Source organism: Liolophura sinensis, chromosome 1 (assembly GCF_032854445.1).
Source record: "Liolophura sinensis isolate JHLJ2023 chromosome 1, CUHK_Ljap_v2, whole genome shotgun sequence".
Lineage (NCBI taxonomy): Eukaryota > Metazoa > Mollusca > Polyplacophora > Chitonida > Chitonidae > Liolophura > Liolophura sinensis.
Genome location: NC_088295.1, coordinates 67,209,076 through 67,234,422, shown reverse-complemented (window position 1 = coordinate 67,234,422; position 25,347 = coordinate 67,209,076). Strand labels below are relative to the sequence as shown.

The 25,347-nt window shown below is 40.6% G+C and overlaps 2 protein-coding genes across 2 annotated transcripts; one reads left to right on the top strand and one right to left on the bottom strand.

The window, feature by feature from the left end:
- The first annotated feature begins 1,616 nt into the window (after positions 1 to 1,616).
- Positions 1,617 to 11,797, top strand: LOC135482379 (uncharacterized). Its single transcript, XM_064762332.1, has 12 exons — positions 1,617 to 3,054; positions 4,157 to 4,316; positions 4,737 to 4,907; positions 5,389 to 5,480; positions 6,053 to 6,288; positions 6,594 to 6,847; positions 7,866 to 8,088; positions 8,534 to 8,623; positions 8,903 to 9,111; positions 10,100 to 10,303; positions 10,889 to 11,066; positions 11,645 to 11,797. The coding sequence occupies exons 1-12, from the start codon at positions 2,750 to 2,752 to the stop codon at positions 11,758 to 11,760; spliced, it is 2,238 nt and encodes a 745-aa protein (XP_064618402.1). The 5' UTR covers positions 1,617 to 2,749; the 3' UTR covers positions 11,761 to 11,797.
- Positions 11,798 to 13,127: 1,330 nt separating this feature from the next.
- Positions 13,128 to 25,212, bottom strand: LOC135482386 (uncharacterized). The gene is made up of 12 exons (XM_064762341.1): positions 24,823 to 25,212; positions 23,766 to 23,925; positions 22,505 to 22,675; positions 22,231 to 22,322; positions 21,619 to 21,851; positions 19,770 to 20,023; positions 18,682 to 18,904; positions 17,992 to 18,081; positions 17,550 to 17,758; positions 14,762 to 14,965; positions 13,773 to 13,953; positions 13,128 to 13,256 (listed from the first exon to the last, which is right to left on the bottom strand). Exons 1-12 carry the CDS (start codon positions 25,062 to 25,064, stop codon positions 13,141 to 13,143), a joined length of 2,175 nt encoding a protein of 724 aa, XP_064618411.1. The 5' UTR covers positions 25,065 to 25,212; the 3' UTR covers positions 13,128 to 13,140.
- Positions 25,213 to 25,347: the final 135 nt, after the last annotated feature.

Here is a 25,347-nt window from a genome sequence, read left to right as displayed (position 1 = left end):
ATGAAATACCAAAATTACGAAATATATCATGTCAATAGGGCTTATCAAATAGAAAAAAAAACGTGGGGAACGTTTTTTTTTTGACAAAGATAACTGAAAACCTCTTTGTTTTCCCAACACATTGTTAAAAGCAGAGACGAATGGCACCACTCTCTAACGCTCAGATATTAAAATCTTTTTTTTTCATTAAATAAACGTGACATACAAATTTCATTTTAATTCTACTGTTGCATACCTGCTTTCCAGAAATTCTTCCTGGAGATTATTAGGTGTGCTAGGTGTGTGACAATCAGCATCACACATTCAGTATCCAGGCCGTCAAATTGTGGGCGTCCACAATCGGTTTCTATCTGATCACCCCATGTGTGGTTGTGTGCCACATAGAGGGTCGTGTTGACAGCCATCGTATCTCCATACTTCCTCATAGAATACATCTCCTTTGTGTTATACAAGATGGCGGGAGCTGGAGGAAGTCTGTGGTACCCAGTCATCGGTGAAGGCTTAAAACAGAAAAAACAGTACTTTACTACTATTACGTACATTGGTATTCATACGCAGATGGAAATAAAATTATACTAAAAAATAAATATAAAATTCATTATAGGGACAAGATGATATTTTTACAGCGTTGTATACATTACCTTAACAGGAGTCTGTTCTTCGCCTCGAGGTTTTCTTGGATAACGAAGCCCCTGCTTTGCCGTGCCCATCCCCAAGCCCCAAGGGATATTTGGACACATTCCTGTAGCCATTGTGCTGGATATTGCATCCATGTCGATGATTCGGAGAGGGAATTTGTTCCTGTGAGTTAGAAAATTGTCAGTAAGAAACGCCTAACCTATAACGCCTATAAATGAATGTCTTAAAACTATTTGGATAATTTATGAAATACGCTTAAAAAATATTCAAGAAACGAGAAATTAACTATTCCTTAAATCCTTATCTTTCTGTGTTTATATATTATTAGGTTGATGGATATTTAATGTTGTTCACGAGAGTTACCAAATTACCCATATACGACGATGGTCTGGTTGATAGACGAGGAGAACCAGAGCGCATGTCTGGAGTAAACCACGACCCTTCTGACATACCTGATGACTTCGGCCTTGCTGATCAGAGTTCAATTCCTATATAAAGTCACGGGTGAAATCTTCGGTATGGCCGCTGTAATAAGTGGCTCATCCACGAGTAAAGTTCATGTCGACTGTGTTGTGTCTCTACCATTACATCCCACTTACCTACAGTCGGGAAGGTTTCCTTCCTCGTCCATCACCTCAGTGAAGTTTGTGAGAGACGACGGCTCCCGAGTGCTGAGCACCAACACCATCCAAATGGTGCTGATAGAGACTAATTGAGTGTACATAGTCACTGTTATAGTCACTCCTTAACATTGTACCATCTTTGTGACTAGGATAAGTCGTAAGATCGCTTTGCCACAATATATATCCGTCACACATCAACCAAGTGTTGTCTGTAGTATGCCGCCTACAACAGCGTAACCAACACAAAGCCGGACAATCGGTGTGACGTCACAGTCGCTGACATTGTCCGTCTGTCTTGTGTGACGTCAGCATCGGCAGGACTCGGTTTTCAAGGGAAACGACGTTACATACACGGTAAATTTAGGTAGAACGTGGGAGTGAACAAACAGCCGTGACCTTGTAACTACTGTACAACATACCATTACGAATATCAAACCAACGTTTTTTTTTATACTTTATCAAAACCAATATTTCCACTTTATTAGCTTTATCAAACTCATGTTTTCCGCTTTATTAGCTGAAATATTTTCTATATCGGTTTTGAGGGTTTGTTCTAAGTACAGCCTATACTACTGTCATTTAATTAACTCTGTGTTTATATATGCATGCGTACGTGTTGATTGCCATTTCATTGATATGTATATATATGAACTCTTGGGTTGGATTAACGGGAACTTGTATACACATTTTCATTACAAAATTCCTTTGGAAAGTAATATAATTCTTTTTCTCAAAGTGTTTACTTTGCTGGGTCTAATGTATTAAGGGGCAAAAATAACAAAGGTATAAAATATGATGCAGGTATGTGATATGACCAAGAGATGGATTCGAACCACGAACATCACGTACCACGGATAGTCATGTTAACTGTAAAGTAAAGTGCATGTCTACGACGTATTTTTAGAGGGTATAATAATTTTTCTAAGCATTTTTGGTTCCAGGTGTCAAATTTTTGAAGTAACGGTAATTCATTTTAAGGTCATAGAAGCCTCGTGAAATACATGTACGTATGGGTCAGTGCTTCTTTAAACGATTTGTGGAGCCAGGTTTAAGTAGGTGGTCACAGTTCATTTTTTTCTTACTTTTAGGGCATGGGGAAATATTCTTCAAATACATATTCAGATTTTGCTAACAGGTTACTTGTGCTCACACGGTAATACTGCATGTTCTACCTAATTTAAACCGAAGAAAACAACTGATATGTTATGAGTCGATAGGCAAAATATATCAGTTGTTTTAAGCTCTTTCTGTTCCAACGCTACCCATGTCCTTTGTATATGGAATTCCATATTATCTATTATGATTCTGTGCCATAGTGAAGGCTTAGCAGTTCAATGTCATAACTCCTTCTTGTATAATACTGCTTGATAACAGAGTGAAGTAGGTTAGATATAGAAGCAGACCAAGGTGTGTTGATAAGAAGTGTTTTGGAATGTAATCCCATTCGTTGGAGGCCTGAGCAACAGTTGTTCTGGGTGACAGGACCTATGGATGGTTTGGGCATACTTTTCGGTTGCCTTCTTATCGTCCACGCCAAGGCGTTCTTGGTGGACGATGCACCGTTCAGGAACACGAAGCTGTCATGGGAAGAGAGAGTTGAGGACCTAGTCAAGAGGCTAACACCCCAGGAAATAGCTGACCAGATGCTTCACGGGGGAACGGACGCCTCTCCGGCCATTACCAGACTTGGAATCCCACGTTATTCCTGGGACACTGAGTGCCTGAGAGGGGACGCTTTTGCCGGAGAGGCCACGGGCTTTCCGCAGGCCATAGGACTAGCAGCAGCCTGGAAGTAGGTCTCAATTAAACTGGTGAACATTTTATCAACACAGCTGTCTTTGGTCGAGATGTTTAAAGTAGTGTATTCTGCCAGGCAAAGTGTCACAAGTCGCTAAATGTTCACTAGCTCACCTGCGGAAATATACGCAATATTTGCTAGATATCTGGAGAAGTATGGTGACCCGTCCGGTTCTTCATCTGGTTTTCTTCTATTATAAGCCTGGGAGCCACCTGGTTTCCACCAGGTATGACCCTGATCATCACGTGGTTTCCTACAGGCATAGACCTGTCCGCCACCAGGCTTCCTCCAGGTGTAACCCTTACCACCACCCATTGCATTGTCTGGTTTCCTACTGGTATATCACCGTATCGCCACCTGGTTTCCTCCAGGTAGAACTTTGACCACCACCAGGTTTCCTCGAGGTATAAACCTTATAGTCAGACCGTCGTCTGATTTCTTCTAAGTATAACTATGGTTGGTTCCTGGTTTCCTTCAGGTATACAAGAGACCGCCAACACAGAAGTAAATACGTTGTAAGACATTAATCAAATATAAAGATCAATACAGTACATGTGACATAGTGAGTGAGTGAGTGCTTGGGGTTTAACGTCGTACTTAACAATTTTTCAGTCATATAACAACGAAGGAGTCCTTAGGGTGCATGCACGTGTAATGTGCCTCCTTGTTGCAAGACGGATTTCCACCCCTCTTTTATCTAGTGCTGCTGCACTGAGATGACTTACCGAAGGCAAGTAAGCCGCCCCGCCCATTATACTGATAATGGGTCAACCGGTCGCTGCACTATCCCCTTGGATCTACCGTTCCCGAAGTGGACGCTCTACCAATCGTGCTATCGGGGCCGGTACCTGTGATATAACATAGTACATAAACAACGAAGTAACACTTTTATTTCAGATGATGATTGGTTTCCTGCAAAACTAATTCATTACCCTCAAAACAAAACCCTGCTAAAATTCCATTTTGGCTTTTCACATTTTTTTTATGGATTTACATATTTCTTCCTCGATGTGAAAGGCAGCTGTATTGTAGGTAATATCAGTCTGTGTTGCAGTTATTAATTTTAAGAAATGGTCTTTTTTATTACTCTCTTAAGTCCTAGGCTGATCCGTGAAGTGGCCGAGGCCATTTCTGTGGAGGTACACGCTAAATATAATGACTACGTGAAGCGCAATCAGTACGGTATGTACAAAGGTATCAGCTGCTTCAGTCCGGTCATTAACATTATGAAGCATCCTCTCTGGGGAAGGAACCAGGTATGTATTACTTGTTTCATCAACCTACTCTAAATATCTTACCAGTTTTCAAACTTGACGAGTGAACCTCCTGAAACAATGACTATTCTCGTCTGACTTCGTTTTATACTGTGAACAGTGTCATTGACGTGCAACCCTGCGAATGAACATAGGTTTCCCCCGTTCTTTCCTCACCATAATGCCAAATAAATACATTAAATGCAAAGTATAGCCGTTATAATCATATGCACAATTTCTTTTCACTTACAACAAATTGCTTTTTCATTTGATATCATATCATTATCCATTGTTAATCCAACATTGTTGTGTAGTCTGGTTTCGTAAATATAGAAAAAGATAATGTCTACATTTATCTAGTTGATGTAATACTTTGATAATGCAAAATACTGTGACTTGTTTTTGTATCATACCAATGCACAGGAGACGTATGGTGAGGATCCTTATCTCAGTGGAGTTTATGCTCAGAACTACATTTGGGGTCTCCAAGGCAACCATTCACGCTATATCCGAACTAACGCCGGATGTAAACATTTCGCGGTGCATGCTGGTCCCGAAGACAACCCTGTGTCAAGATTTGGGTTTGATGCAAAGGTTTGTGTCTTTTTACGTCTTTGTACATTACATTTTATGACATCTAAGAATAACTGAGAAAATAGCGTGTCACTTATTGGTTCACTTGCACCAATGGAAATTTCCTTGCATTTCTTAAAGCTCACTGAAAAATAAATCTTACCTGTAAGTGTTGACACCCAAAGTTAATTGTCCGTTTCATCGTCAAAGATGCTGTATATGCCAATTCTGTCGAGTAGCGGGTGTTTGGGCAAGTTAAGAAGGGAATAGTATTAAATAGTGATTGAGATTGTCTTTATTTATGGTTGGTTTGTATTTTATAAAATATTTCAATAACACAATTAAATATCGTAAAATGAAACACACACATCCATTTTCTGGCAATAACCTAAATTATGTGTGATATCAGTTGAAATCGACATACCAAGATTTAAAAAAGTGCGATTCGCAAACATTTTGGGTACTCATAACGGTGACCTAACAGTTATGCCGGGCTTAACAGGTTAGTGAAAGGGATCTGCACGTAACCTTCCTGCCTCAGTTTCGGATGTGCGTCCAAGCTGGGACTTACAGCATTATGTGCAGTTACAACCGGTGAGAAAAACGTTTCTATCGCAAGAATTTATCTAGACTCACATTTTTCAAGTGTTTGTGAAACGTACAGTATTTGACTCATTCTGCACGATTTTAAGCACCAAGGAATCATTTAGGGGGAAAGCAATGCATATTATATTCAATCAATCCAAGTCCTGTCTTTTTGGTGTAGACCTGACTGCATTTAAAGATTGGTGAATTACTTTTGTCTAAAAGTGTTTGTAAAATCTGAAAACGTCTAGTCTTGGCCATAAGTTCAGTCATGATCAGTTGTCTTCTTTTTCATTTTTGCCACGATAAAGCTGGTATAATATCTAATAAAAGACATAGATACAGAGATCAAAACCAGAGCATCAATAATCGATGAAATTTTTAATACGGTCTCATGTCAATTTAGCCTTGTTAGAGTTTTATTATAAGTTCCTGTAAATACTTAAAAGGTAGCAAACTGCACGCCCGGAAGCACCAAACTTAAGCAGAATTAGGTTTAAAAAATACAGTGATTACAATTTAACAGACGTGGGATTTAGATGAAGTGGCATAATGTCAAAATGATTCATTCTTCTTTCAAGAATAAACGGTGTACCGGCCTGTGCTAACAAGAAGCTGCTCACTGACATACTGAGAAAGAAATGGGGGTTTCAAGGCTATGTCATCAGTGACCAGGAGGCCCTGGAGAATATCATCGGCTGGCATAAATACATCAACAACAACGTGGACACTGCTGCCGCCTGTGTAAATGCGGGGTGCAATCTGGAGTTGTTCGGACCTTACCCTAATGCCCCACAACCCGTGTATACCGCAATCTGTAGGCCGGTTTCCATGCGTTCATTTTCGACTACGTAATATATGTTAGACGTTAGAGACTATATACTGCCGTAATTTAACACGAGTAATGTTGTTATAGTCAGATAAGTGAACACTCCATCTCAAATATTTAGCACACTTTCACACTTTTGTAATTTTCCCTTGATTTTTCCCCGACATCATATAAATGAAGCGTTTTAAGTATTTCCATAGACAAAAATGCAGAATATAAACAAAAAAAGAATTCTATAAACATCTGTCCAGCTACATATATAGAATAACTGTATTCCATTTTCTATTTACTAGATGAAGCGTTCAAGCAGGGTAAGATATCCGAGGCAACTCTCCGTGAGAGAGTAAAACCCCTTTTCATGACTCGGATGAGACTGGGAGACTTTGACCCCAAATCCATGAACCCGTACAGTAAACTGGATCTGTCCGTTGTACAGAGTCAACCTCACAGGAGCTTGGCTGTCAAAGCAGCCATCGAGTCTATTGTTCTCCTCAAGAACGTTAATGGTTTCCTGCCACTCCCGAAGAAACATTACAGAAAAATTGCGGTGAGTATTTTTCAGAAAAAAAAAACATTGCCATAAACGCTTTCTTTCATCATATGAACTTATTGGTTTGTAACTCTTGTTTATAGTTTATAGTTTATAGCAGAGAGCCTAGCGCAAATATAGAACCTGTATTAAAGCTCTTGGACGTTTTTTTGCTTTGACATTGCGAAAGATTTACATACCCTTTGGATGCCTGTTGATGGGTTGACGAGCTGATAAATTGGTAAATAATGTGGCAAAACAACTTGAAATCAAAGAGTGGTTAGGCATTTCTATTTGTTGGTGTTGCCTCAGAGCTCTATTTTGAGCATTATAATTAGTCAGAATATTGATAATGAACACATAAATTGCAACGACCAATAAAGTATGCCCGAAACTTGCAAGTGTAGCTAGTTGGACAGGAAAACAAAATGGAAAAGAAAAAAGTAGAGAAAAAAATGAAAGGCAAACTTCCAAGAGGACATTTGTACTCACAGTTTCTAACTTCTTGTTAAACACAGCCAATATCATTTGTCTTCTCACATTTGACTTGCATTCTCGACCATGTTGGATCCCTATCATGGTCGCGTTAAACCCCCAAGCACTCATTCTATCATGGTCGAGTGCGCATAGTAAACGGTGAAGTCAAGAAGAGATCATGGAATTCTTTTGTCAGAGATCCAAAGTGACAGTTCCGCAACTTCTTTGACAGAGACAAACGGCACTCTACTGTGTATGATAGGAGAGAGAGAGTAGACTGCACAATCTTGCTTTGGATGTCTTCAGTTCCAGTGTCTCATCCCATAAAATGTATCTGTTTGTTTCTTTAGGTATCTTTATTTCTGTATCTCTCTACTTGTGCTCGTGTCTCTTTGTATCTGTATCTCTCTATCTGTTTATATTTGTTTGCATCTATCTGTTTCTATTAATATCTCTCTTTATCTTTTTGTGTCTTTTTATATTTGTTTGTATCGCTCTGTGCGGTATCTGATTAATATATCTTTCGGTGTCTGTTTATATCTCTCTTTATATGTTTCAGATTGTTGGACCAATGGCGAATAACCGTAACCAACAGTTTGGAGACTACACGCCTGACGTTGACGCCAGGTTCACCAGTACACCCTTCACCAGTCTGAAGACACTGGCAGATATTGGCAGTTTGGGGCAGGGCTGTTCAGATAACCGCTGTACACAGTATAACCAGGGCGAGGTCCTGGACTCAATGAAGAACTCCGAAATTGTCGTCGTCTGCCTGGGAACAGGTAATACAGACTCCCAAATAGCTCATGAGAAACGGTGAAAAATGTTAGATGTTTACCTTAGCGCGACCGTTTCGGTGGCCTAATGGTTAGAGCGTCCGCCTCGAAGTCGGGAGACCCAGGTTCAAACCCGTTTCGGGTTATACTAAAGACTTTGAAATGATACTTGTTCATGTCTGAGAGATTTGATGTCTGAGAGATTAAATGAAGGAAACAGGGCTGGTTGGCCCGGTGTCAATATAATGTGACTGGGTGGGGTGTCATGTCTGGTGTCTTTGGCATGATACTTTGGCAGCTGCAATTTGGCGGCATGGACTCGCCCTGCCACAAGAAGACACAGTATCTGTACACACTCCTTATGACTCGTCGTCATATAACTGAAAAATTGTTAAGGACGACGTCAAACCCCAAGCATTCATTCATTCTTCTTATCGTTGATTTGTTGCAGGAGTTGACATAGAAACAGAATCCAAAGACCGTCGGGATCTTAATCTTCCTGGAAATCAGTTAAGGATTCTTCAAGACGTCGTTACACACAGTATGTACATGTAGGCCTATATCATGAAAGCTTGAACCCGGTTTCCTCCCACCATAATGCTGACCACCGTCGTATGAGTGAATTATTCTTGAGTACGGCGTAAAAACCCAATCCAATAAATAACTAAATAAATAAAAGCTGGAATGTTACAGAGGTGCCCACAAGATGGATGATAAACTCAGAATAACGTATAAAAATATGATTAAAAACTGATTTGGATTGGTTCTCAAATTGTGTTACTTGCACGTTTTTCGTATACTGCCTGGTTTCCTTTTCCAGGTAACGGGGCACCGGTCATCTTATTGCTGTTCACGGGCGGACCTATCGACATCTCCTGGGCCGAATCTAATCCTAGCGTCAAAGCTATCATTCAGTGCTCATTTTCCGCTGAGGGCACTGGGGAAGCCCTGCGGAAAGTGCTGATTTTCGAATCGAATGTGGGACCAGCCGGGAGATTACCATACACATGGTACAAGAGTTTGAATCAGGTACAGTCAAGGTGTTTATAGTCATATGTTCACCGTTCATGATTCAGTTGTATTCTCCTCGAATCCACAAATATGGCTTCGACTATTCGACATCCAAAGATTTATTTCTTTGATTTGTTTATTTGATGTTTTACGCCGTACTCAAGAATATTTCACTTATACGACGATGGCCAGTATTATGGTGGGTGGAAACCGGGCAGAGCCCGGGGGAAACCCACGACCATCCGCAGGTTGCTGACAGACCTTCCCACGTATGGAGAGAAAGCCAGTATGGGTTGGACTTGAACTCACAGCGACCGCATTGGTGAGAGGCTTCTAGGTCACTACGCTGCGCAAGCGCACTAATCGACTGAGCTACGGAGACCCCCCCTACCCTTCCCCGCCTTCACATCCAAAGACAATCGTAACCAATCTTAATCACCGCGGACTGGAGGCCACTGTAATGCTGGGCTTGGGCTTGTTCATTCTCGTTTTAAGTAGAATGTTTGCAGTCAACGTCACACAATTACGTTGACCCACTTTCTAACATATGAGAAATAATTAATATACCAAATATATCCATATATATTCATACATATATACTGATATACCAAAGATATCCACGCATGGAACATCAACTTCATGTCTGCATACGACTTTCTAATAGGAGAAATGGAATTGGGTTATTCTTGATGAAGTTTGATTCAGCGAAAAATGTTACGTCACGGTCATCATATTCAGTAGAATTTTGTCATGGTGTCTCGCAGGTAAAACTCGTATTGGCTAAGTGAAGAAAACGCCACAAACTGTGTAGCTATGCACGACCTTAATGATTCCACGGAGGTCGCGGAAAACCTCTTTTGTTAAGACCGCACCCTTCGAGGAGGTCGCCAACGTTGTGGTCAAAAATTGTCTCTGTTAGCCACCATATGATAATTTGTCAACTGACCAACATTTAAATTTCGTTACATGTTTGAGAAACATCCCGCGTGTTGTTGTTCTTCCACAGCTTGGTTCCATGACTGACTACAGCATGACGGGGAAGACATACCGTTATTTTACAGGGGAACCTCTGTATTCATTCGGTTACGGCTTGTCTTACTCAACATTCCGCTACAGCGATCTCCGTGTTCAGCATTCCACGCTACACGCTGGTGATAAGCAGACAGTAACTGTCAAGGTGACGAACACCGGAAACAGAGTCTGTGACGAGGTAAGTGAGAATGGCGAATTACAACTGTCGTCCGGAAATACATACAATAGACATGATTTCTTATGCTAATAATCTAAGAAAAGCGAAATTACTGGCTCGAGTGAGACACGAACTCGCGACATGAACTCGCGACATGATAGCTGAACTACCCACGTTGGTGTCTAAGAATATTTCACTCATATGACGGTGTCAGATTTATAGATGAAGGAAGCCGGAGTGCCCAGAGTAAACCACCGATCTTCATGAACACTTTGTTCTCTAAGACATAATATTATCACTTATATCCCTGACTGTTGCTTAACGCCGTATTCAAGAATTTTTCAAAGGATTATTATTGGAGGAAGCCGAAGTGTCTAGAAAACACAAAAAACAACCTGACTTAAAGGCACAGTAGAAACAACCAAAGCTGGGTTTGAACACTCGACCCCATTGGTCCAGGGCCTGAAAGCGAGAGCGAAACAAATCGTTGACCGTCCCAGTCAATGTGGACTACGGGAAGATATTCGTGAATTCATCGGATAACGTATTTGTTCAATCAAATCTCTGAGCGAGTCATGCGCTACAGGATTGTCTCCCCTGACCCAGGTTGTGCAAGTGTACATCTCCAGGAGGAATCCATCACAGGCCATGCCACACCTACAGCTGTCCGGGTTTGACCGAGTAGAGGGCCTCCAGCCACACAGCTCCCGCATTGTGAACTTTGACCTCTATCAGGACCATCTAGCTGTGTGGCACGATGACCGGGGATTCGTCATAGAGCCAGGTTTTTCTTCTATTGCTTTTAGTCCTGTACAGTACTATTAGTCCATCAGACGTTCAAGACTCTCGCACAGTTTCCACCCCTGTTAGCCATAGGAGGTGCATGTATATAGATAAATGTAAATCTTGATATCATGTCACAGTTTAAGTCCTATTCTCAAACCTCTAAAACTTCTCTATAAGACGATTTTCTGCGGTGAAATGAAACGTGAACAGAAATTAGCAACATCGACACATTGAACCTGATTACTTTATTTCATGGTTTATTATTTTATTTTTGATTAGTTTATTGTGGAAACAAAAGTTACATGCCCTTGCGGTAGCCTATAGTCACTGAATGTGAATATGAATTGATATTGATACTGTGAGTGTAGAGCAGTACTTGATGAATTAATCGGCATACTTGGTTCGCATTTTTGTAGTTTTTGTAGTAAGTTGTTCACTGCACCTTCACTAGTTATCAAAATTAAATATATGTTTTCCTCCTATTTTTCTTGCACAATATAATTACATGTACAATATTTTGTTATACAGCTATATATTTGAACGTTACGTTTTGAACGATGCGTCCGTTTCCTACAGGCCGGATTGATGTGTATGTTGGCGGACAGCAGCCCAATCAACACAAGAAGGGTAACTCTAATGTCCTCCAGTCCACCTTCACTATTACCGGGACGAAGGTGCTGGGGAAACACTAACGGGATGTGTTTACCAAAACGAGCAATGTTTCAAGTCAACGAGATATAACAGATTCATGATCCTGCATGTTCTGAAACATATTTTTGAAACAAAGAAAGACGTTGAAGTGTTTTACTTGATCTTTATTTCATCTTTACAAAGAGTATATAGGGTACTTATGCCAGTCTATGATTTCTTTTTAACTGGTGTTTATCCCAGTCAGCTATCGTAGGTGATGATATTCATCCCGTTAACCTGCGAACTGCCCAGGGTTTCTCAAAATCCTTGTCGATACTCAGCTTCTGGCCGTAAATGATGATTGGTTTTGGACCCGATAGAACACCATTCGCTGTCAAGCAATAGCGAGGCAGCGAAGCTAGCGATGAAGTTTAATGTTTTCTATCGGCTTCCATAAATGCTACAAAGTTTTCACTTATATGTTGGCGACTAGTTTTACGACCGGAGTAAACCATCTTCCTTTGCATGTTAATGGCGAACTTCTCCAAGTGTGAATATGTCATATATTGGTGGTAGGCATCCATTCTTAGGTAAACGTCATCTAAGATTCCCACGAGAGCATTGATACCAAGGTCTCGAGAGCAATTGAAACAGAGATTTTGAAACTTGCCTGTCCCAGAATAAAAAGTTTCATGTTACCTGGTGATTGAAAGGCTAGAACCTTAATCATTCTGCAAAGATTAGCTCCCTTCTTCATATTGGAATGGTTCCTTCGTCGTCATATGGCTGAAAAATTGTTGAGTACGACGTTAAATTCCTAGAACTCACTCACTCATATTAGAATGGGCATCAAGGCAATACAGATTATCAGGGAACTGTCTGATGCTCAAATATGTCATTTTTCAAGTCATTTTTGCTACAATGTTAGCAATGACATTCGTTCCGTGACTTAAGAGTGCTCAAGCCATGCATCCCTCAGTGTCATGATTCACATGCTTCATGATAATTCAAATAAGGACTGACCTCATTGGCCAAAGCCTGGTTTCAGCCTGGGTCATATTTACGGCTTGCCCAAGGACTAATAGAACAGGGATATCGCGATGTGCGTCCACAACATACATGTAGAACTTCCAGCAAAAGTTCTTCAAGCAAACCTGCGGATGATCGTGGGTTTCTCCGGGCTCTGTCCAGATTCCTTCAACCATAATGCTGGACGCCGCCGTGTAAGTGAAGTATTCATGGGTACGGCATAAAAACACCAATCAAATAAGCAAAATACATGCAGAAGCATCAAAAACCGGGGTAGTGGTTCAAGACCCCTTCATGAAGATTTAACTTATTTGACTGGTGCTTTTCGCCGTACTCAAGAATATATAAAAGTCTGACAGAATATAAACAGTTAAAACTGAAACAGCAAGACAACAGCGATCGTTCGTTTTAATTCAGTGCTTGCCCAAAACTTTGGTGCCAGTAACAGTAAAAGATGAATGTAGAACGTTAGAACCAGTCGTCTTGGTTTGGTTAGGCTGTTGACCTCCCACGTAAACGTCAATATGACCTGTAGCAATAAAGGAAGTGACATAAATATGAATATATCAACACAGACATGCGTGAATGTAAATTATGATGTAAAGTGAAGAGAGCATGTTTTATAACATAATACTAGCGGAAATTGCTTATGTTACCAGTAAGTCATAATAACGTCTTCCTTTGTCTCAAGTGTTCAGTTATACGCATCTGTTATCTACATATCTATGTAATTTTACGGACCTTCATACAGAGATCCCCATCTGTAAATGACAACAGCTTAGGCAAATATGGAGTTTACTGAAATTGTCCGCTGACTTAAAAAAATGTTCTAAACTGCTGATGAAGCATAAAAGAAATTCGCCTGTCAGGAAGTGGTAATGTTCTGATTTGGTCGAACGAAACGTTAACAAATAAACCCAATTCTTGTTACGTGATGTTGTCCCTTTGTCATAAGTCCTTTGAATTTTTTAAGTATCCAAATTTCAGTTAACTTTGGAACCTTGCATAGTTGTATATTTTTCTGTGTGAAACTCTTTACACCCACCTGGCTCCACGACAAAGCCTTTGTCATCGTGCCAGACAGCCAGTTGATCAGGATTGACGGTGAAGGTCAAACTTTTAGAAGCGCCCCCTGGTGACAAGTTTGGGACACGATCAAAAGCTACTAGCTGTATCCGGGGCATTGGTTGTGAGGGATTTCTTCTGGACAAGTAAATCTGGACGACCTGGGGAAGAGAATAGCTCTCTAATTAATTAATTTGTTCTTGGACGACATTAGTAGTGTCTTTGACTGTGGGCTTCAGTTGTATGATGGAATCATGGACACTTACCAATCACTATGAAAACCATAGGTCTTAAGCAAGTAACTAGCGACCCTTCTGGCGTGTGACACACAGACTGTCACCCGCAGAGCGAGTTCAGTTGATGGAACTGTCAGTTGTCTTGATAGAAAGCAAGTGACGTAAAACGAACATGAACTTAAGACCAGATATTGCCACCAAGACCATGAGAAAACCATGACGCTCAGATCGTATCTTTTACACATTCAACATACGCTCAGCTCATAAGATAGATTTCGCCGTCATATATACTGAGAGAAAGGTTTGGGTGAGCTGGCTCAAAAGTTTTAGTATTCCGATTGAGGTATTATAATTCTATAAAACAGAGTCACATGGCCATGATTAAAGGGGTAGCCAAATGACTCAGTTGCCTTTAGTGAGTCACAAAAGCCGCCAGATATATATTAAACGATACAGCCGATCTGATCTAACCCAGTACCTGTGTGGAATTGGAATTAGTCAGATTTTTAGATACTTGACTCAAAATTGTCTCTTGGATGATTGTGTGAAACGGAATCCAGATGAGGCCTATATGATGTTTTCAGAAGTGAAATGTTGCCGTTCTGGTAGGCTAGCTTGCATGGACCTAAGACTATGGTCAATTGCTAATTTTATATGAGGCTTGTCTCCTATTAAGAAAAATGAATACGTGATTTGTCTAGGCCTATATTATTATTTCATCTTTTACACGAACCTCATCGCTGTGTCGGTGTCCAGTGTTGGCCACCTTGAAGGAGACTTGCTGGCTATGTCCGGCGTGTAAGGAGCCTTGATGAATGTGCAGATCACTGTAGTGGAATGACGAGTAGGACAGGCCGTATCCGAACGGGTATAACGGTTCTCCGGTAAAATAACGGTAAGTCTTCCCCGCCATACTGTAGTCCGTGATGGAACCTACCTGGAGAAGGATTTAATTATAATAAGGTTCGCAAAGTATCAGTTTTCCTAGTTTTCCCACACACACACCCACCACCAACGTCGCGTGGAGCTCGTGGCATCTGTTCACATGAATTACGTAATCCAGCAGTACTCTTTAAAATGAAACGTATTTACCAATTTACATTCCGTAAGGGGGCCTCCTTGACCGTTGGGGTTAGCGCACCAGCACACCGCAATGCACCAGGAGCCTCCCACCGGTCATGCTGGCTTCCTCTCCGGCCGTACGTGGGAAGGTGTGACAGCAACCTGCGGATGGTCATGGGTTTCCCTCGGGCTCGGCCCTGTTTCCTCCCAACATAATGCTGGCCGCCTTCGAAAAAGCGAAATATTCTTGAGTATGGCGTTTTCCGTGATGTAGAGATTTTGCCAGAGTTAATACGTTCATATGACTGTTTAGTAGGTTAGGGTTAAACCACTGCCTTGCCCATATAGTGCAAATAGACATGTCTTACCTGTAGAATTTGAAGATTCATGGGTTTTACATATGGTTAAATTAAATAAGAATTTTTGGGGAAATTTTTGGAATATTTTTAACACATAGAGACATGGAATTTTTTGATCTGATAGACTATATTTTTTGGCGCCGATATCTAAATTTTGAAGGACACAATTTTCGAGGACCCCTGTGTAAGAATTTCAATACTTAACTATTCCATTGGGTGATCATATTTCACGTACAATACATAGACATGTTACTTTTCAAGTCTGGTGATCAGCTGTGATATGACTAGGACGTACGCAGCACTTTTCTAACGACCACAGATTTTGCGAGACATCCGCCATGTTAAATATTTTGATGTGAGAAAATAGGACAAGACTTTCCATCTCTTTAGGATAGATTTATGCTCTAAGCAACTATGTACTGTACTTTTCCAGTTTAAAGAAATAAGTACTTACTGGATACACGATGATTTCGGCATTAAACGTCCATTTTCCAGGTTTAGGACAAGAATTCATTTTTGTTGTTGTTGTTTAGCTACACGCAATCATAGTTCATGGTGAAATGCCGTTTTACGATTTGGTACACTTTACTGTTAAACATGCTGGAGAGTGAAATGAATGAACTTGTGCTGGTCAATGTAAACATTTTTACCATACATTACCTTTTTTTCTAAAACTTATGGTTCATATTTTCACTATTAAAATTTATTTGCAGTTACATTTTTGCATTATAAGATTACATGCAGTACATTCACATGCAAATTTCGACTTTTAATCCCAGGTGATCTTGGACCGCCATCAAGATAACATCTCAAGTTCAACATTGTTAGTGTGTGTAAGTCAGATATTTTGAATATATTTCAGCACCAGAATATGACACTGTCAGTACCAAATTGTGTCACAACTGTTCCCAGGGTGTGGGACTGACTTTCCCATGCTTTTGGACTGATATTCCTGACCGTGATTGAGACAACTTATCTCAATAGTTTACAACTGAGATTTTCTGGACTTAAGTTTATAATTCAAAAGTCAGTGCTGGAACAGTTATACTGAGCAAAGTTACCTAGACATACATGCAACCGTTGGACTGGGTTCCCCAGTTTCGCCATAGTGAGACCCTAAGTCCCAGATTTTGGAATTAGTTATCTCAAGTTGTTACTGTACCATTTCTTGAACTGTTATTCCCACAGAAGAACTCGAAGAAATATTTGCTGATATTTTCCCTACACATTGTCTAGTACAATATCTAGTTCGTCATACAGATGCCATTTACCTGCCCACATGTAACCGTACCTATCCACCTCTGAACATATATTCCTGTTACATTATTTTAATAAACTATTGCTGTTGTTTGCTGAACCTTGAAATCTGACTTTTCTTGGTTATTAGAAGTTCAGAGCTAATAACTGGTTTCTCACATATGGGACTAAATGACATGGATTGACCGGAGCTGACTTTCAAACGAATCCATAGTAGCGGACGTCTCCAGGAGTATATGGATATTGTCCCATAGATTGGCACTGGTTGTTTCATGCTACCAATACTGATTCTGACAGGGGTATAACTGAAATGTGTTTCCCCTTGTGTTATACACTGAACTGAAAAATCTATATTGTTTAATTGATGATAAAAAGCGCTACAGTAATTAGGACTTACAGTATACTCTGTATAGTCTGAATTCAGAGCATAACAATATAAGTTTCTGCTCTTGTCTTCGGGTGTTTGATTAATCAGTTTTGGACCGATTGTGATATCCCTCTTTTATATGAGCACTTTTAATGACGGGTCGTATTATGGTGGCCTTCAGTATTTCGGCGTTAATGCTGTTTCTACAGAACCGTTCCAATTAAAATTTTCAACTTGAGTTGCTTATGTACGCTTTACTCGCCCAGAGTAATACACGTATATTGCGATAGCAAAGACTATGAAGTTATTCCCCCTTTTCCGCCACATCTTGACTTTTCATGTCGTTAACAATAGTTACTAATGCGGTGCCCATTGAAAATAATTTCTACCTGTCACACGGTGTGAAAGGCATGCCTCCATTATTCTTGTAGCCAGGACGTGGCTTCGTAATCGACAACAATGATACTTTCATTTACCTGATTTAATGTCTTGTACCAGGTGTAGGGCAGACGGCCGGCCGGACTGGCGTGAGAGTCCGCGGTGAGGACTTTCCGAATGGCCTCACCGGCCGCCTGGGCAGGAAAAGAACACTGGAGGATAGCTTTGACGTTCGGGTTAGACTCGGCCCAGGAGACGTCGATAGGTCCGGCCGAAAACAGCAGTAAGATGACCGGGGCACCATTACCTGGAGTCGTCAAAGCGTTCTAAATTGACATGATCAAAATTGCTAATAAGCCTACTAAAGATTTAGAAGTATGTTTCGTCATTTTGAATTGTTTCCATTTCACCGCTTTTCTTGATATTTGTCACAGTTGCGGTTTATATACCTTAGTTTATTTTGAAAAGACATTAGTGTATAATCCATGCTGGATCCTATTCTTTGAAAATACGGCAGGAGACTGTACTAGTTATACTTACTAGAGTGCACGGCATCTTGTAAAACCTGCAGCTGATGCCCGGGTAAATCCATATTATGTCTGTCACTGAATTCCCTTTCTATTTCAACACCTGAAAGAACAAAGCACGAACATGGTGACATAACAGCTGACTTCTGACTTCTGCACAAGAGCAGACAAAAAGAAACTTACCAAACCACAAGGCATGATTAGGGTTTAAAGCTGTCAGAATTTAGGATGAAAGAAACATGTCAAAATCTAGAAGAAAAATTCACTGTTCTTCGACAGGTTCCTGCCAACCCTCCTGGCATAAGGCATTAGCCGACATGTGAGCTTAAAGCTACGCATTGAACATATACACCCAATAACACTGCAACCAAGCATCGCAATATCCCGACATTGGAATTTATCAAGCATATCATTATTTGTGGAAAGAAGCCATCATCATCAAATCTATACAGAGCTAAAAACTATTCCTAAGTGTACCTTCGGTTATTGCTTTCAAATTTTTCGAAGATAACTTTATGTTGTTCTTTTTCAATATTTAAATAATAATAGTAAAGTCCTTGTGATGTCATTGATGCCCAAGAATAACAATGTCTTCCAAAAAGACACCATGTCATTCAAATGTTTCAATCCATTTGTTTAACTTCGTTAAAGTTTTAGAAAGAAAGCGATGCTTGCTTTTCAGATTGACTGCAAATCATATTACCTGTTCCTAAACACACAACAACAACATCGGATTGTCCTACGGCGGACTGAAGGCCACTTTGGTCGTATTTTGCGCAGCGGTTATCCGAACAGCCGCTCGCATGGGACACAGTGTTTGCTAAGCTCTTCAAGCCTGCATAAGGCGTCGTGGTGTAATGACGATCTATTTGTGGCGTGTAATCTCCAAACAGCTGATTAACGTTATCCGACATCGGACCGACAACCTGCTCGAAGACAGTGAAACAAACCTGTATGACAGACTTCTTGATTTCAAGATTTGGCCGAAGGAGCGAAAGTTATTTTCTAGGTTAGGAACCCTCCTCAGTGTGGAGGAGCCATTTTTGTTTGAGATCGGGTTTCTAGAACATGTGTGGTTTCATGAGCTGCTTAAATTTGGCTGTTACTAACATGTCAAATGTTAACTAAATACTGTGTACGGTCAATGATATTAATAGTTTCTGCAAAGGGCCAGACAGGTGTAACTGTAAACTCTTCCCCCAACAGAGGCTTAGAGGAGCTTATTCCTCATACCATTGCAACGAGGCGTGATCCGTTATTTACCATTAATGCCTTTAGATAAACAATTAATGAAGTAATTAAGCTTTTACTTTACGTTTTGAAATTACTTCACTTGTGGTGCATCGAAGCTGTTTTTGAAGCTGTCTGGAGATATTTATTCTTTTTGAAAAACACTTTGCGCCCGATACATTTATTGGCCCAGCACTAAAATTTATGTACCTTCAGCTAGACAGTAATATTACCGGAACAAAATTATCTTGAACTTAAAGATGGAATAAATAGGTCCTATAATAAAGCGGTTTGCCCTAACTTGAGAACTCACCACCTTGCGCAAAGAAAATATCAAAGATGCTCCTCTAAATGTTATTTACCTTAATGATATTTACTTTAATTCTTAGGTCCACATCATGGTAATTAATCATTCTGTGCCTCCAAAAGCAGAAATATTGCTAAAATTCATGCCCAATAACTGTCTTATAAATTAGACAATACGGTTAAATGTTAAATGACTGGTGACAAAGAGAATCGTAAGTTACTTTTGGAGTAATTTGAGTATCAAATGAAACTTACCGCAATCTTGTTGTACTTTGCCTTTGTTAATGGCAAAAAGCCATTGCTGTTTTTAAGCATCACTAATGTGTCTATGGCGGCTCTGAGACTGAGGTCTCGGTGACTCTGACCCTGAACAACGGACATATCCAGTTTACTGTACGGGTTCATGGATTTGGGGTCAAAGTCTCCCAATCTCATCCGGGTCATGAACAGGGGTTTCATTCGCTCACGAAGAGTAGCGTCTGTTATCTTACCGGCTTTGAATGCATCATCTGTTTTAAAGACATTGCAGGGTTGTTTGAAACTTGCGCTTATTAGTTAGTTATTATTACTACTGTCCCTGCATGAGTGGCAAACATGGCCCTTTTTCCCTACGCTTCAACATGGGGTGGCCATTTTGTTTTCGCTCACGCTAGGGTGATCACTTCCGGGCTGTCTTATAGAATGCTGAATTGCGGAACTGGCGGGCAGTTTCCGGTTTATGGCTCAGTGTTTGAGTGTAAGGCCAGCTTAAGTTTCCGATCTCTGACTCAGTATTCCTTGTTCAGCCGTGAAACTAAAAGTCACTTCTGTTTCACAATAAAACATCAAGCCAGAAACTGCCAGGAATCCAAGTCATATACCCTAGACCTTGCACTTTGTGAGTGTATTCCAATGAGTATTCCACCTGAAGAGGTGCAACTAAAAATTTCTTACATTTAACAAAAAGTTTGTTACCTGAATTGTATTAAAATGTATTTGTTATTGCAGCAGACTATTTCGTTAACTGTAACACAAATGTTCTATTAATTCAGCATAAAGGTTTTATTTTACAAACAGGATATCATGTTGCATATGACGCAGTATTATGCTATAATAAAAGAATTCATTCTAGCATCACTCAGGCAGCAAACTTTATTATTTGATTGATTGATTTATTTATTTAATTGGTGTTTTACGCCGTACTCAAGGATATTTCACTTATTCGACGGTGACCAGCATTATAGTGGGAGGGAAACGGACGGAGCCAGAAGGAAACCCACGACCATCCGCAGATTGCTGGAAGACCTTTCCACTTACGGCCGGAGATTAAGCCAGCATATGCTGGACTTGAACTCACAGCGACCGCATTGGTGAGAGGCTCCTGGGTCATTACGCTGCGGTAGCACGATAACCAACTGAGCCACGGAGGCCCGACTTTATTATTTGAGGAGAATTATCTGTCAATGCTTTTTCATACTAAATAAGACTGTTTCGTCCATTTGAGCAGATGTCTCTGTAGAACAGGCTTACCGAAATGAGGACATATTTATAGTGTATTTATACCATGTCGAAGGCACCATACGCTTGGTCAAGCCACAGTGTAGTGACACTGACCTAACATGGAGTATCTATATCCTAACGCTGAGCGATACTTCAAGGAATGGACAAAGACTGTCGACATTAAGGAGCCTGCAAGACACATACTACATTTGCGCTTTTAGTTTACAGTAGGTTGACAAACTGAACACTCTTACTTCATAGTTTAGACAAGTCCATAAGTGTAACTTATTTCATGTTTTCAGTCTGATCCTACAACTCCTGAAGTCACTCGCTGAACAGGCCTAACTTGATGTCAATCCGTCTGAGAGTGGAAAAAACATCGCCGTATGTGACCGAAACGTATAAAGCTACTTCCAGAAGCCTGTTTATAGCAAAACCAGTGCTGCTGGTTTTAATTTTTATCAGATAACGTTTTCTTCTGGAAGTTGTCTCTTAACCCTACAATCTGGACCACTCCACCATTGTGCTGTATATACGGAATGTCTCTTGTTTATCAACATATCATCATTGTAGTATAACATTTGCCTGGGCGTTAATACTAAGGCCTGTACAGGCCTACACTTACAAATAGAAGCAAAGACTGGATGCTTGGTGTGACCATATCCATAGAGCTCCAGGTTACAACCGGCATTCACCACGGCAGCGGCAGCGTCCACGTTGTTGTCTACCCACTTGTGTTTTGTGACGATATTCTCCAGGGCCTGCTGGTCACTGATGACGTAACCTTTAAACCCCCACTCCGTCCTCAATATGTCCGTCAACAACTTCCGGTTAGCGCACGCAGGGACTCCATTCACTCTACAGTGATTTACAGGTATCGTTAGTGAGTCAAAAAAGACAATATAGTGTAAATCCATTGCACTCAAAAAATTAATCTGTTAATTTTAACGGAAAGTCTGTTGTCTAAGTGATGCTAGAAGGTTTTCTGTTATCATAACACAATAATCTGTCATATTTAGAATCTAATAGAATCTTTGTGTTGAATTAATATATGTGCGTTATATTTAGCAGAACAGAGTAGCTTTAATTTATCAAGTAGGTTACATCACCTGAATATAAACAAAAAAGAAAGAACACATGTATGTAATCAATATTTTCAAGTATATGTTTAAAAAGAAAACAAATGTTTTCCGCTTTTCAGAAATCATAGATATTTGGGGGGTCATTTCTGACAAACCTGTTATAACTGCACATAATATTGTATGTTCCAGCCTGGACACACATCCGAAACTGAGGCAGGAAGGTCACGTGCAGATCTCTTTCACTCACCTGTAAGAAAATATAGGAGTAACATACAAACACAGGCTTCCTAGCGATATATTCCAGTGAGAGAATGGTGAGAAAAACAAATCCTTTGCCCAAAAATACTATAGTCTACTAAGCTGAATCGGTGGTTACAACGGTTTGATCTTAAAATATGTCTAGACAGGGATTAAAGCCATACTATTTACCTTGGCGTCAAAGGAAAAGCGGGAGACGGGGAAATTCTCTGGCCCAGCATGCGCAGCGAAATGTTTACATCCGGCATTAGCTCTTAGATAGCGAGAATGGTTGCCTTGGAGACCACGGACGTAGTTTTGGGAATAAAGGCCCGACAGATAAGGATCTTCGCCATAAGTTTCCTGTAGAAAATATGGGCAAAACAATCCAATAATTTACAAATTCTCTGCTTTGCTAAAAAGAAAGCATATGTTTTTTCCCAGTGCAGTTCGTAAATTTGCACGAGGACTTGAACCACTAAGATACGTTTAGTTGGACATTTAATTCATGTGTGTCAAGATTATTGCTCCAAATTCTGTCCTTTTCATGACAGATACAACAGAGATATATCGCATCATTTTAAGGTCAGCTACATGTATAAGACCTACTGATGCAAAAATAAAAGCCCTCTACGTTATGTATAAATGTAAACCGAAAGACGCCAAGGCTTATTCCTTTTGATAAATCTATTTTTAGACATACATTTCTGCTATCGTCAAGAGATTGAGTGAGCATTTCAGACAACATTCGCTTTTTTAGAAGTAAGAGCTAAGTAGAGTTTGCTGCAACTAAACGTACGTATCGCAGTCTTCTGTCACTGTGTTATTGGATTCGAGAACTGATGTATTGTGATTTTGAAAATCCAGGGGCGCGTTTCACAAAGCAAACATAGCGCTACGTTCGCGTAACTACCATCGTGACATAATACCTACAGCACTGGTTGTCATGGAAGCTACGTGCACCCAGCGCTGCCACACTTTGTCAAATGTTCCCCAGGATCCTTTTAGAAACCTACTTAACGTTAATTCACGAACACCGCTATTTGACTTTCCGCCAGTACGATTACGACTGTACAATACCTCTGCAATTAGGCATATCGACTATAGGAAAGGCAAATAGAAACGGCTGAATGAACGTGACAAACTTTCCAAAAAGTTCGATGTGCAGAGGGGCACTCAAGAGCCGGATTATATTCTTGAGTACTTGAGCGTTGAACTCAGTTCGGACAGTTCCCGTAAGTAATTCGGGTCCAAGATTATTGTTTTTATTCATTCCTATCTTTAAGATAGCGATTTGTGGGCAAACTGGTAATTGAGGAAAATACTCATATATTACAAGAAAACAATGGCCTAAACAACTTGGACCTGAGCCGACATCGCCTGAGAATAGGTTGCCTACCTGATTAAACTTAGTATTTTTATACCCTCCCCGGGTGAGTGAGTGACATCTTACCTGATTCCTTCCCCACAGCGGGTGTTTCATGATGTTAATGACGGGACTGAAGCAGCTGATCCCCTTGTGGAAGCCGTGTAAACCTTGTTTGATGAAGTCGTTGTACTTGGCATGGACTTCAACGGAAATGGCTTCGGCGATATCATGAATCAGCCGTGTACTAAATAAAATATGCCATGGGATCAGTGTGACACTAGCCGAAACAATTCGGAGGAGAATTATGTATTCATTTTTTTTTGATTGGTGTTTTACGCCGCATTTAAGAATATTTCACCCGAGGAAAAACTCATGACCATCCGCAGGTTGCTGTAAGACCTTCACACGTGCGGCGGGAGAGGAAGAGTTTGGAGATTTTGTTGTCTGGTACATAGATGCCTGTATATGACCACAACCGTGCATGTTTAAGTACAGTTCATTAAGGATGTGCTCATGTCGAAAGGAAACATCTTTTCCTAGATAGATCATAGCGGTCCTACATGTAACTGTAGCCTTCCCTTGCCAAACTTTTTACACGAACAACCAAGTTTTCATGGTTTATTGTAATGAGAAAAGCAACAAGCATGTATCGCCATGTAATTGCTAATCTTAACTGAAAAGGACGCAGATCTAGAGCGCTTACCCCTGCGCCCCCCCCCCCCCCCAGCAGCTAAATGTAGAAATACACTACAAGCAAAGGGACAATACTTTACATTACTGTCCTATCATTAAATGGTGAAGAATCGATTCAAAAATCCTAGATCCTCAACTAGATTAAAATCAAAAGTATTTAACAGATCATTAGCCCAAGGTTAGCATGTGCCCAAAATTTCATCCAAATCACGGTTTCATGCCAAAATTATTTGTTGATTCACTCACCCAATCCCTTTTTACGTAAAGTTTCAGATGAGCAGGCAGACAGAAAAATATAAACACGTGGAAAGCATTACCTCATTAGAGTGCAAGTGAGTAATTAGGGTTTAACGACGTATTTAGCAATTTTTCAGGCACATGACAATGATACCTTACTGGAGATAGCAATAATAACATGAACATATACAATTATTCCCAACCGGCCTACCTCCACGCCGCTGCTAGCCCAATGGCCTGAGGGAAGGAGGTGGCTCTGCCGGCTTGTCCGTCACCATGAAGGCACTCCGTGTCCCACGAGAACTCCGGTATCTTCAGCCTTGGTATGGCGGGGGAAGATCCTGTACCCCCGTGTTGCATGAGATCTGCGATCTCCTGGGGCGTCAGTCTCTTCACCAGGTCGTCCACGGCGGTGTTCCCAGGGAAGGTTTGTATTAAAGTAGTCCGCATCATCCACCAGGAAGCCCGTGGACTGGTTAAAAACGAGGAATACGACAAGCAAAAGGAACAGTTTGCAAGCCATGATGGCTTGGTACACTGAGCGACGGGAATAATTGTACAGAGTGACTGGATGCAGAACTAAGCCTCTGGAGTGCTTCTAAACTTGTGACACCCACTATCTTAACAGAATATTCAGTGTCAGATAAGGAACCTATATCACTCAAGGTACACGTGTGTGAAGTTTTTTCCCTGTATTCAGTTGCCCTATTTGTCTTCGAGATATACTATGCACATG